The 17,171-nt window shown below is 38.1% G+C and overlaps 1 protein-coding gene across 1 annotated transcript in view; it reads left to right on the forward strand.

Annotated features, from left to right (window-relative positions):
* The first annotated feature begins 1,188 nt into the window (after positions 1 to 1,188).
* EHHADH (enoyl-CoA hydratase and 3-hydroxyacyl CoA dehydrogenase) overlaps positions 1,189 to 17,171 on the forward strand; it is a 51,643-nt gene continuing 35,660 nt past the window's right edge. Inside the window, exons 1-4 of the mRNA XM_022570450.3 lie at positions 1,189 to 1,506; positions 5,990 to 6,093; positions 10,807 to 10,979; positions 15,105 to 15,216. Of these exons, the coding sequence (XP_022426158.2) occupies positions 1,433 to 1,506; positions 5,990 to 6,093; positions 10,807 to 10,979; positions 15,105 to 15,216 (463 nt within the window). The 5' untranslated portion in view covers positions 1,189 to 1,432. The remainder of the gene's footprint in view (positions 1,507 to 5,989; positions 6,094 to 10,806; positions 10,980 to 15,104; positions 15,217 to 17,171) is intronic.

A 17,171-nucleotide genomic window follows, 5' to 3' on the forward strand; every position in this document is an offset into this window, starting at 1 on the left:
TGATGTTGAATGTTGGCACTCAGAAGCGTGTGCCCTGGGCTGTTTGTGATTGGCTGGCTATCAAAAGTGAGAGGCTGGGACTTCCCTGGTGGCTCAGTGGTTAAGAATCCGCCTGCCAATTCAGGGGACACGGGTTCGATCCCTGGTCTGGGAAGATGCCACATGCCGCAGAGCAACTAAGCCCGTGCACTCTACTACTGAGCCTGCGCTCTAGAGCCCGCGAACCACAACTACTGAGCCCATGTGCCACAACTACTGAAGCCCAAGTGCCTAGAGCCCGTGCTCTGCAACAAGAGAAGCCACCACAGTGAGAAGCCCGTGCACCGCAACAAAGAGTAGCCCCCGCTCGACGCAACTAGAAAAAGCCCACGCGCAGCAACAAAGACCCAATGCAGCCAAAAAAAAAAAATATATGAGGGGCTGTCCTTGATAGGTTGTCCTTGTCGGATTAGATGGGTTCTGACTGCTACTTGTTTTCAGGGCTTCAAGGCAATGGGTACTTTCCTAGGAGTAGGAACCTGGTTTTATTTTCAACAGGTAAAAGAAAATCTATGAAAATAATCCTTAATCTTTGCTAAAATTGGTGAAACATTAGTGAATAAGACCGCTCCATTGTTTTTTTCTCTGAAACTTCCAGACTGCCTTCTAGCCCCCTGATGGACTGTGGAGACCGCCTGAGGCCAACTGCATCTTTAAAAACTTTGTCCCAGCCTGAACGAGGCTTTATTTATCTTTAGTCTCCTGCCTACAGCCTAGCACATAATAGGTGCTCAATTGGTGGTTGAAGTATTGGAAATCACAATCTTTAGGAATGGCAGAAGAAGAAAGAAATGGAAGGATTGGGCAGACAGGAAAGTTGAAGGTTTCACTAGGTCGCTGTATGACGGTTCTGTAGATATTTGATATTAGTACCATACCCATTTAGGTGAAATGAATGATTTGTGTATTTTATGTGTTCCAGGTGTGTGTCATATCACATAATTGTGAGGATCCCAGATATCCGTCCCTGTTAAGAAGGATCGTGTAGATGAAAACTGTGATGAGGACACAGCTCCACCAACTTAGGGAACCTAGAACTTGTCCAGAGTAGCCAGCCCCTCTGGGCCAGCGGTTTGCAAATCTCGACTTGCTGGCAATGCCACTCATTTTCCATCGTCCTCCCTGATCTACTTTGTGCTGGGAGCAGGACAAGAGCCAACAAAGAGGAGGAGACGACAAGGATCTGCAGAGCGCGGGGCTGTGGTCCGGGGAAGGAGGAGGTCTGGGATGGATGATGGGCATCGGTGCCCTGGAGCGGCCCGGGGGGCGGGAGGCGATGCCGAGCTCACATTGGCCCAGCGGGTGCCCCTCCTCGCGGGGCCGGCCCAGCGCCCAGTGAAAGTGATATCGCCCTGAGGCCATGAGCTGAGGCGACCTCGGCGACTGAGGAAACATGGCTGAGTTTACGCGGCTGCAGAACTGCCTGGCGCTGATCCGCCTACGAAACCCGCCTGTCAACGCGCTCAGGTAACGGGCTCGGCCGCCTTCAGCCCGGGTACAGCGAGCAGGGTCTTAGCCGCCTGCCTGCAGTGGAGGCTTTGACTCTCCCCTGCTGGTTTAAACGGAGAGAGACACTGACACGGATTAAACCTGGGCATATGCCAGGGCCTTTTACATTGGTTAGCTCAGTTCCTGTTTGCAGAGAACTATCTCACTGGTAAGGAAACCGAGGCTGAGAGGCAGACAGATGGCTACGAAGCGGGGAGCTGGGATGGATCGGGTCTGTCCGTGCTCCCTTCGCGCTGGACTCTTCTGCTTGCTTGCAACTTTGACTTCTCAGCCGTACTTTCTATTCCAAAGGTCTTAGTGCAATGCTGGCTGGACCTTGATCCTTCACTTCCCAACCTCGAGTCCAGGCCACCCTTATAATGTGTGACTAAAAGTTTTAGGAATCCAACAATAAAGTGGCTTCACACTGTTAAAAATAAAGATCCCCTTTAATGCCAACACAGTGAGTAAAAGAGGATTGTGTCCTGGCCCAGATGTGCAAAGGTATATCTCTTGGTCTGTTCTAAACCTTAAGGTCTTAGTGCTTCCATGGAAGATCCATGTTGGGTTAAGCCCATATCAGAATAAGCCTATTAAATGGCATTTTCTGAAAAACTACTGTGGAGTACCTTCCTTGTTAAACTTGTAAAAGCATTACTTTTTAAAAGTGAGATTAACGCTGCTCTTTTGAAAGTTAATGACGTTATATAGGTTTGGTTCTCTTAGATATCTGAAAAAAGTATAGTGATACATCAGCCTAGGAAAGAGTCACCTATCCACAGGGAGTAGGATTAGAAGAAATGATAATTTACAGAGAACATATAAAGCATAAAGAGAAAGACTTTTGGTCAAAATCCTTATCACATGATGCTGGAGCAAAAAGAGACTGTAATGAGAAGACATACTAATTTTACCTGAATTTTTATCCTACTATCGTCAGATTTGATTTTATCATTAACACTAATATAATTATTTTAATATAAAATTTTGCATTTAAAAATATAAAAAATCAGAAATAAAATCATTCAAGGATGATAATGTCCACTTACTTGCCACTCTCAGAAGAAAGCAAAATATTTATTATTTTGGCTTTGATGAAGAAAAACATGAGTAATATGATTACATATCAGTTTTGAACTTGACTGTATTCCTATTAGAATTACTAAATATTAGGACTCTGCCTTAACCTCTGCTCATAATGGGAAACTGTGCCCATCTAGAACTTGGGGAAAAAGGTTCCACAGTCTACTACCTATAACTAGGAATATTTTACCATAACTACTTTAAATGTTTCTGTTATTTAACCTGCCCCCTAGCCCCCCTTGCAGGAGAAATGTTAGTATCTACCTCATTAAGTTGTTGTGAGGTTTAAATGTGTTAGAGATTATAAACTGGCACTTAGCAGATGTTAGCTATCATTATTACTATTAGTCAGAAGGCCTGTTACAAGCCCCTACCAGCAGGCCCCACTGCTCAGGATTCATTGCAGCTGCATCAAGATTTTCTCCACTTGGGAATAAATGCTTTCTTGCCCTTTCCCATCTACCTTCTTCTGAACTTATATTTAGGTAGAGGTGTGTGTCCCAGCACATTCATCAAGTTTAACAGGTTCCCAATTTTTTTTTTTTTTTGCTTTACACTTTTCTTCTTCCCTTCCTTCCTTTCTCCCTTCCTAATTCTAATTTTATGTGGGAAATTATTTCTTCCTAGCTAAGTGAGAGATTCTTATTTGAATATTTTTGGGCCCAAACAAATAGTTCAAATCTTTCCTTGCTTCCTTTAGCCAGCCAGGTTTCCTTCTATTCAGGTGAATGCCAACCCTCTTTACAAGTGTAGGACATGTCTGATTACTAGGCCCATCTCCCAGAACAATGGCTTTTACACTTTTTAAAATTATAATCCACACAGGAATCCATGTTTTACATAGCAACCTAAGACACACACACATACAAATACATAACTGAAAACAAAGTTTCGTGAAACTTATTTGTTTTGTTTGATATATTATATTTTCTTTTCTATTTCTTTGTTTGAAGAATGCTGGTCACAAGCCACGGCTTGATTCGCTGGCCCCCTGGCTTTAAAAAATTGTCACAAGAAAGGCTTCCTATAGTGACAAAAGCTAAAGATCTTTGGTCATCACTCATGAAATATTACCTTTAGACTCCATTTCTCCATGCCTGACAATATTAAGGGGAGAAAATAATTTCTTAACCCCTGTGACCTTGACATTGCTACAAAGTTGTTGTCCTTTTCACTCAACTCGAATCTAGTAAAGCTATATCTACTACAGCCATTTTCATTTTTCTTTTTTTCCTGTGTTTGATATTTGCAAAATTAGCAAGAACATAAGAAATAAAAGAGTAGGGGTTGGTTGAAATGGGAAAACCCAGCCTTGTCTCCTCAGTGGCGCAGATTGGGCTCATTTTCCAGCCATCATTTACCCAGAAGGAAATATGTGCCTTTTGGACTTCTCAGTAGTATGGATGGTTCAGAATCAGTTTTCCATTAGCAGATTTGGTTTCTAATTAACTAGTTGAAGGCAAGAGGTTTTGTTTGATTTCAGCTGGGTTAAATGGTGGAAAAAAGGTAAAAGGGAATTGCCATAAACAAGGGCAAGTATCTCCTTTATTCCCTGAGGTTTTAACTCAGTTGCTGGTCTGAACAATCTGGCTTTATGGACATTTGTTGTTGTTTGTTTTAAGATTTTTTTTCACTCTGTATAAAATGTTCCCCCAATACTTAGACCTCTAAGGCAAAACTGATTGGACTCTGGTTCTATCGTTTTTCCTTTAAGCAATTCCTCACCACTCTTCCCAGTTCTCCTCCTTTATCATCCCTTGGCACTTGTTGATCCTCTGCTTCATGGCAAATTCTCCTCTCTTGGTCTCTGTGACTTTGGGCTCCCTTGGTACTGAATCACTCTGCTGAGCCTCTCCCACCTCTTAGATCATCTAGATCTACCCTCAGCTCTCTCTTCTTTTTCTTTGGCAGACTCATTCAATCTTGGCTTTAACTATCTCCTCTGTGGATGACTCCCTCATCTACTGAAATTTGGCAAAGTCTACTACATGCCCTTTCTTTCCCAGACCTTGCCTTTACCGCCTAAATTAGTTAGGATTAGGCTTGGCTGCTAGTGACAGAAAACTCAAAATCATGATGGATTAAATAAGAAAAAGTTGATGTCTCTCACAGCAGCGTCCTGGAATGACTGGTATGGCTGCTCCACAATCATCAGTGATCCCAATTCTGTCTATCTTTTGCTCCGCCATCCTCAATAAACAGCTTCCACCTCTTGATCCATGATGGCTGCTCCAAATCTAGCCATCATATCTGCATTCCTGCCAGAAGTAGGGAGGAAAGAAAAAGCAAAAAGCATACCCAATCCTTTGAGGACTATTCCCAAAAGTTGCATTGTACCAAATCCGTTTCCATCCCGTTGGCCAGAAATTAATGCCTCGGGCTGACCTTACTGCTGGGAAATGTAGTCTTTATTTTGGGCAGCCATGTATCCAGCTAAAAACCAGATGTTTAATACTTCGAAGAATGTCGGGATGGAGGGATATTTGGGGGTAACTTGCAGCCCCTGCCACATCACTTAGACTGTTATTTTTAGACAATTTCAGTTTCTTATATTATGCCAATATGACAAATTGAAAAAACTTTCTTGGGACTTCCCTGGTGACGCAGTGGTTAAGAATCTGCCTGCCAATGCAGGGGACACGGGTTCAATCCCTGGTCTGGGAAGATCCCACATGCTGCGGAGCAATTAAGCCCGTGCGCCACAACTACTGGGCCTGCTCTCTAGAGCCTGTGAGCCACAAGCACTGAGCCCATGCGCCACAACTACTGGAGCCCAAGTGCCTAGAGCCTGTGCTCCACAACAAGAGAAGCCACTGCAATGAGAACCCTGTGCACCACAACAAAGAGTAACCCCCGCTCACCACAACTAGAGAAAGCCCACGCTCAGCAACAAAGATCCAACACAGCCAAAAATAAATAAATAAATAAATAATAAATTTATTTTTAAAAACAAGACTTTCTTTCCTCTCAGGAGTTCCACGTCACTTTCTTTGTACCTTTATTACAGCACTTATCTTAGTGTGATATTGTGTTGTGTACATTTTGTTCTCCCTAGGATGTTGTAAACCCTCACTGTACATAGGATATGTATATAATATTTTTAAATTGATAGTGCTGATTCTAAGTGGTCAAAGTTACAGCAAAATGTAGGAAAACACTTTTTTTTTCTAAAGTTTATGTGTTTAATCAACTCAGTGCTTAATTTACAGTAGATACATATATTATTTGTTAAATTAGTGAAAGTTTAATGATAAGTATCTAGGATTTTTATACATCGTGTATATGTTTAATTTTTCATTGTTAGGAAAGGAAAAAAAAACTCTGAGATGGTAGAAATTTGATTCTGACTCATGCTTCATGTAATTTTTTTCCCTTTTAGTGAGACTGTTCTCCGTGGAATAAAAGAGGGTCTGCAGAAAGCTCTAACAGACCATACAGTAAAAGCCATTGTGATTTGTGGAGCAGATGGCATCTTCTCTGCAGGTAACCAGTGTCTAACCCTCTCCCACTCTCTCTGAAATCCTGCCACAGACTGAGATCAATGCTGCATTATCTGTCCCTGTGGGTAATACTATAGTGTGGGTAATGAATATGGGAGTTGAACGGGAATGAGAAACATTGTGGAGAAAGAGACAAGAGTCATAGGAGAGAACCCAGAGAAGATGCTGACCTTACTCTCTTTTATGTTGGATTGGGCCTTTGGAGGACATTTAGTTCCAGGCTTGATGGCTATTATAGCTGCTAGTATACATCTGCTGGTACATGTCTGCTCTGCATGTGTCACCATCCTATGTGAGCTCGGGCAAGTCCCTTAAATCTCCTGAACCTCAATTTCTCTATTTATAAAATAGATACCATAATATTTATATCTTAACAGGTTTTTGTGAGAGTAAATGAGATAACATATCTGAAAGCCCTAGAGCAGTGCTTGCATGCAGAACATGTTTGATAAATGTTTTTTTTAATTTTACACAGAGTCCTGCAATGGACTTCATTTTTCTTCTGATAGTCACCCATCTCAGTGACCATGCACTCTTTATTGGGTTATCCTGTGAAGATGCAAAATAGTGACAAAATACGGCAAAAGCATCTGAAATGGTGATTTATTCACTGGTATTTGTGGCACCTTTTCTTCTTTTCCCAAATTATACCCTTTGACAAAAGTCCCATGGATATGAAGGCCCATGTATTCTTACTGTAGCCAGAGGAATTTTTTTCATTTTTCTTCTTCTTCTTTTTTTTTTTTTTTTTGCCAGAGGAATTTAATGTATGTCAGTGGTAACCTGAGAAGAAATAGATGTTGAAATCATCACAATGAATAAATATAAACACATTAATCATTATAATAATTACCGTTTAGCTTACCTGCTATGTGCCAGTACCGTGTAGCTTATTTACTTATTAACAATGAAAATAGTAATATTTTTACATACTTTATATTTTAATCCTCAGTAAATCCTACAGTTTCCATTTACAGATGAGAAGGCTAAGCCTAAGAGAAGTTAAATAATGGGCCAAACATTAACCAGCTATTAAATAGCTTACTCAACTGTTTGAAAACTTAAGGTTGGGAGCTCAAGATGGTGACTTTGAGGCATGGAGTGAGGCATCAGAATTATGAAAAATCAGAACCGATATTTCTTTGTAAAAAAGGAGGTAGGAGAGAACGTAGTTAGAGTTCAGAGGCAGCAAAAATAATTGTTCTGGAAAAGCATTAGGGATTGTCAGACTTGACTTAATGGACTTAGATAGAACAATGTGCCCAACAATCGGAAAATATGTATTCTTCTCCAATCTGCAACATTTACAAAAGTTGATCAGCTACTGGACTTGAAAGCTTATCTCAATAAATTTCATTTAGAATGTCTCTGACAACAGTGCAATCAAGTTAGAAATCAATAACAAAAATATAACTAGAGATTCTCATGTGTTTGGAAAATAAATTCATTTTTTAATAACCTTTGAGTCAAAGCAGAAATCATAATGTAATTTAGAAAATATTTTAACTGAATGATAATAAAAACAATATATAAAACTTGAGGGATACAGTTAAAGCAAAGCTTAGCAGGAAATGTATGGCCTTAAAGGTACATATCAGAAAAGAAAAAACACTGAAACATATTGTGGTATTTATATTAAGGAACTGACAAAACAAACAGTAAAATAGATCCAAATGAAGTAGAAGGAAGGAAATGATAGAGGGGAAATTACTAAAATAGAATACGAATGTGAATCAAGAGAACAATAATATCAAAAGTTCTTTGAAAATACTAATAAAATTGATAAAGCTTCAGAGAGGCTTATCAAGAAAAAAAGAGACAATACAAACAATACATTGACAAAAGGGATATCACTGAAGATGCTCTAGCCATTAAAAATTATAATATGAACAAGTAGAAAAACAGAGCTTACAAAATTGATTCAAGAAGAAGCAGAAAACCATTAAAGAAATTGAGTCAGTAATCAAAAATCTCACAAAGTAAATTCAAGTCCCAGATGACTTCATTGGTAACCTCTAACTGAAAAGTCAAGGAAAATATCATTCTAATTTTACACAAACATTTCAGAGAATAAAAATAAGAGGGAACACTTTCTATATTAGTTTCCTGGGGCTGCCATAACAAGTGAGCACAAACTGGGTGGCTTAAAACAATAGAAGTTTATTCTCTCAGAGTTCCAGAGGCTAAAAGTTCAAAATCAAGATATCTGCAAGGCCATTCTTTCTCCAAAGACTCTAGGGAAGAAGCCTTCCTTGCCTCTTCTAGCTTCTGTGGTTGCTGGCAATCCTTGGCATTCCTTGGCTTGTTGCTGCATTATCCCTATCTCTGCCTCTGTCTTCCTGTGGCTTTATCCTCTGTGTCCAAATTTCCCTGATCTTATATAGACCCACACTGATCCAGTATGACCTCTTCTTTACCTGATTATATCTGCAAAGACCCTATTTCCAAATAAGATCACATTCACAGGCTCTGGGTGGACACCGTTCTATCCAGTACACTTCCCAACTCATTTTGTGAGGCTAGCATAACCTTGATAACAAAACCTGTCAAGACAGTATGAAAAAGCAAAATTAAAGGCCAATTTCATTTGTAAACCTAGATATAAAACTCTGAAACAGTATATAATAAAACTGAATCTAACGATATATGAAAAGCATGATATATCACTTTCATCCCAGAAATACCAGATTCATTAAACATGAGAAATCAATGTAATTCATCCTATTAAAAGATTAAAGGAGGAAAATCATGTGATTATTTCAAGAGATTCAGAAAAAAACACTTGGTAACGTTTAGCATGCATTAAAGATTAAAATTCTTAGTAAACTAAATATAGAAAGAAAATGTCTTCATCAGGCAAAATGTATCTATCTTTAAAAACCTACAGCAAACATCAAACAAAATGGTAAATTGAATGCTTTCCTTTTCAGAAAGAAATAAGAAAAGGCTGGCTGCTATCACCATTTGTATTTGACATTATATTCTAGGCCCTGGCCAGCCTAGAAAAAGAAATAAAAGATATAAGGATTGGGAAGGAAGAAACAGAACCATCATTATTCAGAAGAAATGACTGTTTGTAAAAAATAAATCTATCAGAAAATTATTAGAATTAATAATAGAATTTAGGAATTTTGCTGGATGTAAAATCAGTATCCAAAAATTAATTGCATTTCTATGTGCCAGAGCTAAACAGTTAAAAAGTGAAATCACTATACTCTTGTCTGTGCCTTGGTTTCTATAAAATTGGGATGATCATACTAACCTTTTGCTGCAAGTAGAAGAATGTAGTATAACATTTAAGAATGTGAGCTGTATAGTCAAACTGCCTGAGCTCAAATCCTTATTCAACCTGTTACAGAATCATATGTCTGAACTAGTCACTTAACATCTCAAAGCCTTAAACTTAAACCTGTAAAATGGAAATTGTTAATAGACTATTTAACTTAGGTGTTAAGAAAATTAAATGAGACAATATATGAAACTACTTAGCCCAGTGCCTTATGTATAGTATTTATCCAACAAATGTTAATTGCTTCTGTTACTTGAAAAATTAGTTTAACCTAAAGTTACAGGAATAATAGACATGACATTCAGACTGAAGTTCACCTTGTTTCTCTAGAACCAAAAGGAATCTAAAAAAATAAAAATAAATAATAACAGTAGAGTGTGAAATATGATGGATTGGTGAGAAAAAAAGCATACTCCCTGGATGGATGCTAGTTGAGGAGCTGGTAGGAAAAAAAAAAAAAAAGAAAGGCTGAACATGAAATAAGTAATTTAACTTTTTAACTTGTACCAAGCTTAATATGTTCAAAGAACATATAATGCTATAGGAGAAAAGCTCACTACTATGTATAATGTTATGTGAAAAAAGGAAAATATAAAAAATGACTTTACAGAATGTTCTCAATATTGTTAAAAATATATATTATAGTAAACATTCATTTAATTGTCACATCAGTCATTTAAGATAGGTATTGAAACAAAATGGTTAAATAACTTACTCAAGGTCGCAAAGCAATTTACATATATGCATTGGGAAAAAACTAAAAATTCACCAAAATATTACATTGTTATCTCTGTGTGGTGATATTTGGAGTAATATTTTTGTCCTTTATAATTTTGTGTATTTTTCAAAATTTCTATAATGCATATTATTTTTATAATTAGGAAAAGCAGTAAATGTTGTTACTTTTATTGATCACAAAAAAGTCTATCACAGAAATGTAATTCTAAGCTGATTGATTAACATATAACTCACAAATATGTCTTCATTTTACCCTGAGGTTTTATATTGTAATGACTGATGCCCTTAACAAAGATATGGGTCTAAATTGCTGTGAATAGAGTTGGTGAGCAGTATCATGCAAAAAATTGGAATGGCTGACTCAATCTTAGAATCTTTGCTTCCCTTTTCTGAGCTTTCAAATTTTTCTAAAAGTAGAGTTACTACTATCATATGGAAAGACAGATTTTAGATTACAGGACTTCTGATAAAGATTTGAGGATTTTCTCTCATATCTTTCTACATTTCCCAGGCTACTTGTTCCTTTACTGTGTCTGCAACCAAAGGATAAACAGTTTCATGGGTCCAAAGAGGTCTGAGATTCCTTAAGTGTAATCTGGTAACTTATCGTTCTATAGCAAAGCCCAAGTCTTCTTCAACTCTCTTTTTTCCTTGTCTTTGTGTTCTTAGGTGCTGATATCCGTGGCTTCAGTGCTGATAAGACCTTTGACTTGACATTGGGAAGTGTAGTAGATGAAGTACAGAGAAACAAGAAGCCTGTGGTGGCAGCTATCCAAAGGGTGGCTTTAGGAGGGGGACTGGAGCTGGCCCTGGGCTGTCACTATAGGATTGCCCATGCAGAGGTAACAGAGGGGATCCATATGGGATTTGATGTAGGGAGCTTTTCTTTAGAGCAAGCTCTAAATGTAGTCATAAGCATCAGAGGTGATCATTTTGAATGGTTAGCTTACTGGTTCACAACTCTTAGGTTTTTCTAGCACTGGTGTTCAGCTGTTACATACAAGTACAGTGTTACTCTTTGTTGAAATGTTGAAATATGTCCATTCTAGTTGATAAAGAGTTCCTATCCTGAGCCTGTGACTGTCCCATCACTTCCCCTAACCCTAGCCTTTGGACCTTCCCATTACCCACTAGCTAAAGGGGAACTCCTGTACAGGACACCCAGGACCTTGCTCTAGTACTATGGCCCACATCAGATTTCACTGAGCCATGCTCATGCAGTATGAGGTATTAATATTTTGACTATCACCCCTGAGTGTACATACTTATTTAAATTTTTGTTTCCTATCTCAAACATTTCAGTTTTGTGGTCTCATAATTTTTAGTACCTAAGAAGACAAGTTCCTATTGGAAACTGTGCACAACTAGTAAATCCATGTATTTCTGGAAATAGATTTAATTTGGGTTATTAGACATGTAGATTGAGGTTTGTGATACCAGTCTTATAACAGTAATATTTTTATAAGTAATACATTTTTCTAATAATAAAGATAATATTCATCATTGTAATAGACTATAAAATACAGGAAAGTACAAAGATGTAAAACTGAAGTCACCATAAACTCACAGTTCAGAAATAACCACTATTGACATTTTATTTTTTTCTTCCTTGTCTTTTTCCTGTGTAATTTTTTTTCTTTGCAATCTTTTTTTTAAAAAAAAAATACATTTGGAATTTTATTGTATTTCACTTGTACTCTATTTTTATACTAATACTGTATCTAAATTATTATTAAATATTCTTTATCCATTCTACCAATCTCTACCATTTACATTTAACATAATTACTGATAAGGAAGGACTTTTGCCATTTTGCTATTTGTTTTCTACGTCTTATATTTTTTCATTCCTCAGTTCCTCCATTAATGCTTTTGTTTGTATTAAATGGATAAGTTCTAGTACCCTTTTAATTCTCTTATTGTTTCTTTCACTGTATATTTTTGAGTTATTTTCTTAGTGATGGTTGCCCTGGGGATTAACATCTTAATTTCTGATAAGCTAGTTCAGATTAATACCAACTTAATTTCAACAGTATGTAAAAAATTTGCTCCCATATAGTTCTGTTACACACCACCTTTATGCTGTTATTGTCACAAATTATATCATTATACATTGTATGCCCATCAACATAAATATATAATTATTGCTTAATGTAGTGGTCTTTTAAATCAGGTAAGGAAAAAGAGGAATTGCAAACAAAAAATTACATTAATACTGTCTTTTATATTTACCTGTGTAGTTACCCTTTAACAGTGTTCTTTATTCCTTCATGTGGATGTGAGTTACTGTCTAGTGTCTTTTCATTTCATCCTGAAGGATTTCTTGTAGGGCAGATCTGCTAGCAACAAATTCAATTTTTATTTATCTGAAAATGTCTTAATTTGCCTTCATTTTTTAAAATAAATTTTTATTTATTTTTTAATTTTGGGCTGTGTTGGGTCTCTGTTGCTGCATGTGGGCTTTCTCTAGTTGCAGTGAGCGGGGGCTACTCTTCACTGTGGTGCGCAGTCTTCTCATTGTGGTGGCTTCTCTTGTGAAGCACAGGCTCTAGGCACTTGGGCTCCAGTAGTTGTGGCGCATGGGCTCAGTAGCTGTGGTGCACGGGCTTAATTGCTCCACGGCATGTGGGAATCTTCCCGGACCAGGGCTCGAACCTGTGTCCCCTGCATTGGCAGGCAGATTCTTAACAACTGTGCCACCAGGGAAGTCCCAATTTGCCTTCATTTTTAAAGACTAGTTTTGCTGGATGTAGAATTCTTGGTTGACAGTACTTTTCTTTCAGTACTTTGAACGTGTCATTCCACTGGCACTGGTCTCCCTGGTTTCTTTTTATTTATTCATTTATTTATTTATTTATTTATTTATTTATTTTTGGCTGTGTTGGGTCTTTGTTGCTGCGTGTGGGCTTCATCTAGTTGTGGTGAGTGGGGTCTACTCTTCCTTGCGGTGCGCAGGCTTCTTATTGTGGTGGCTTCTCTTGTTGCAGAGCACGGGCTCTAGGTGCATTGGGTTCAGTAGCTGTGGCATGTGGGCTCAGTAGTCGTGGCTAGCGGGCTCTAGAGTGCAGACTCAGTAGTTATGGCACATGGGCTTTGTTGCTCCGTGGCATGTGGGATCTTCCCAGACCAGGCTTCGAACCCAAGTCCCCTGCATTGACAGGTGGATTCTTAACCACTGTGCCACAAGGGAAGCCCTCTCCATGGTTTCTGATGAGAAATTTGCTGTCAATCTTATTGGAAATATTCCTTAAAAATATCATTTTAAATGGTTGCATAATTTTTCATCTTATAGATTTATCATAATTTATTTAACCATTTCCCTATGTTGTTTTAATTTTTTATAAAACTTATAAATAAAGACACATATCCTAAGTGTTCCTTTTTCTGTGTTCCTAATACCATGACCTTCTGCACACTGAGTGCAGATCTAAGTTATAAGCAATAGTAAGTCAGGGGATAGGGATGACCACTGGTGGGAAAAATGGTGATCAACTGCTAGGAAAGCCTCATGTGAGAGAGGATCAAACATTCCAGGTATTTTGGAGCTGTTGGCATCACAGTTTGGGCAAATGGCAGTCTGTATTTAAGTACCCTCCTCCTCCCATCCTTATACCTGGAAAATGCCTAACAGAGCTTTGGCCACTTTTAAGGCCAAGAGAGACATGTGATTAAGGTCTCAATCTCACCCTCTCATCTGGACTGAGGTTGCTGCCTGACTTTCTTCCTCCCTTCCTTTCTTCCTTGCTTCCTTTCTTCCTCCCTTTCTTTCTTTCTTTCTCTTTTTATAATAGTTTCATTGAGATATAATTCATATACCATATAATTCACTCATTTAAAGTGTACAGTCCAGCGGTATATTAGTATATTCACAGAGTTATGCAATCATTACCACAGTTGATTTTAGGATATTTCATCACCCTCAAAAGAAACTTCACACCTTTTAGGAGTAAACCATCATTTCCCTCTCCCCCAGTCCTAGCAATTACTAATCTACTTTCTGTCTGTATGGATTTGCCTATTCTAGACACTTCATGTAAATGAAAACATACAATATGTTGTCTTTTGTGTCTGGTTTTTTCCACTTAGCATTGTTTTCAAGGTTCACTTGTGTTGTAACATGTCATTAGTATTTTATTCCTTTCCATGGCTGAATATTTCTTTTTATGGATATACCACATTTTCTTTATTCATTCATTACTTGATGGACATTTGGATTGTTTCTTCTTTCTTGGATTTATGAACAATGATGCTATGAAAATTTTTGCACAAGTGTTTTTTGTGGGCATGTTTTCATTTCTTTTGGGTATATGTAGAGGAGTGGAATTGCTGGGTCGTATGGTAACTCTATGGTTAACCTTTGAGAAACTGCCAAATTGTTTTCCCAAGTGACTGCATCATTTTACGTTCCCACCAGCAATGTGTGAGGGTTTTGTATGCTCCACATACTCTCTAAAACTTGTTATTGTATGTCTTTTTTATTATAGCCATCATAGTGGGCATGAAGTGGTACCTTGTAGTTTTGATTTGCATTTCCCTGATGGCTAATGATATTGAGCATCTTTTCATGTGCTTATTGGCCATTTGTATCTTTTTGGAGTAATGTCTATTCAGATGCTTTGCCCATTTGAATTGGATCATTTGTCTTTTTATTATTGAGTTATAAAAGTTCTTTATATATTCCACATATATTATTAGCAACTATTTTTTTCCATTCTGTGAATAATAGAGTCAGGGAAGAATTGTGTAAGAAGCTGGGGATGTGTTTCAACATGAAGACTTAGGGATGGCACAGCTCTATTTATGCTATTAATTAAAGGAGAGGGTGTGCACTAATTTTCTCTGTAGAAACTCTCACTGAATTCTATGCAGCAATGTTTTTGAGGATGTGAGAAACCCAGGGGAATGCTTGCCTTGACTCTGAATATATCATCTCATTCTAATGACCTTTATGCCTTCAATCTTCGATAGGCTCAAGTTGGCTTCCCAGAGGTCACACTAGGAATCCTTCCTGGTGCAAGAGGAACCCAGCTTCTCCCCAGACTTATTGGAGTTCCTGCTGCACTTGACTTAATTACCTCAGGTCAGTACTAACCCTGCCAATGTCTGTCTAGTTCAATGTGAGGAACTGGACTAGGATTTAGAAACATTCTGGCTTGACCATTCCCTACCCATGTAATTTTAAGAGGATACTTTAACTTCTTTGATGTCAATTTTCTCATCTTTAAATGTAAAGAATGCCTTTTCTGAGAGCTTCTCAAAAGTTACCATGAAGAGCAAATGTGAGTGCTTTCTAAATGAAAGTATATACAAAGCCCTAATCACATTTAAGTGTCTACTCATAGACACTGGTTTCACATAGGGTGCATTATATTCAGATATAATTTAGAAATTATAATATAAACAAGAATTAAAACCAGAATTTCCAAGGAAAGATTTCAAATTTTAGTTTGGAAATGACTGCATTTTTCATTTCCCAGGTGATAAGGTGTTAGCTTCAAATAGAAGTTTTCTCTTTCAACAGGGAATGTGAACAATGCAACACTAGAAATCATCTAGAGACCCTGAATTTACCAAATATGATAAGACATAGAAAGATATTGCCAGTCAAAGTGAGGTTGGATGAAAGAACATACATATGTACTCCAAACAGGTGGAACTAATGAGGCCTTGGGCCAGACACTTTACCTCTCTGTGCCTTAGTTTCCTCATAAATGTTTATGACAATAGCACCTACCATATGGTGGTGTGGTGAAGATTAGACACCTTAATGCATACAGTGTGCTTAGAACAGTCCTAGACGTGGTAAAAAGTGTTAGCTATATGTTATTATTCCCATATCTGACTTCAGTGAAAGAGGAGGATTGAGTAAAAATAAGATGAGGATCTTGGTAATAGACTATATCCCAAAGAATGGGCAATAAAAAGAGCACAATCTTTAGAATCAAAGACCTGAGCTTGAATCCCAGCTGTACCACATATAAACAATATGCCTTGTGTACAAATTAAGTTTTATTCACTCATGCAGCAGCTGTTTAATTTTTTCTCGTGCGCTGGGCCCTGTTGTAGGCAGTGGGACTATAGAGGTAAATCAAACCTACAAAAACTCCTGCCCTTACGGATATTATATACAGAAAACAACAACAATAACAATAATGATCAATTCAAAAATGCACAGTGTTTTCCACATCTTTGAAATCAGGACGCCTCTTACATTCATTGTGAGTTGTGGTTTGATTGGCAGTGTTTTTCTTCCCTTGTTTCTGTGGGTCAGGAATTTGGGAACAGCTTAGTTGGGTTCTAGCTCAAGGTGTCTCATGAAGTTGCAGTCAAGATACTGACTGGGGCCATAGTCATCTGAAAACTTGACTGGGGATGGAGGATCTACTTCCAAGATCTATTTCCAAGATGGCGCACTCACATGGATGGCTGCTGCTGACTGTTGGCAGGAGGCTTCATTTCTTCTCCACATGGACCTCTCTCTAGAGCTACCTGCATATCCTCACAGCATGGAAGCTGGCTTCCTCTGGAGTGAGTGATCCAAGAGAGAGCAAGGCAAAGACTGCAATGTCTTTTATGACCTAGCTTTGGAGTCATGTGCCATCTTTTCTGAACTATTCTATTGATTATACAAGTCTTCCCTATCCAACTTGGGAGGGGAACTTGAATACCTAGAGGTCAAACACATGGCAGGTCACTTTGTAGACCAGCTACCACACTGTATACTCTTCTTAAACTCCATGCCTACCTATTATGTAAGTAGTATACATGGTAGGTTAGATGGAGATCAGTGCTAAGGAGAAAACATAAAGCAGAAAGGGGAAATGTAAAATGATAGGGCTGGGGGTTGGGTAATATTTTAGGTAGGATAGTTGGGAAAGGCTTTCCTACAAAATGAATGTGAGTGAATACCTGAAGGATGGAGGAAGCTTGTTATGCCAATATCTGGAGGAAGATATTCCACACAGAGAAAATAGCAAATACCAAGCCCTGAGGTAGGGGCATACTTGGAAATTTCAAAGAACAGCAAGAAGGTCA

Source organism: Delphinapterus leucas, chromosome 4, assembly GCF_059928025.1.
Source record: "Delphinapterus leucas isolate spDelLeu-1000000601 "Yukka" chromosome 4, BTC_Dleu_Yukka2, whole genome shotgun sequence".
Lineage (NCBI taxonomy): Eukaryota > Metazoa > Chordata > Mammalia > Artiodactyla > Monodontidae > Delphinapterus > Delphinapterus leucas.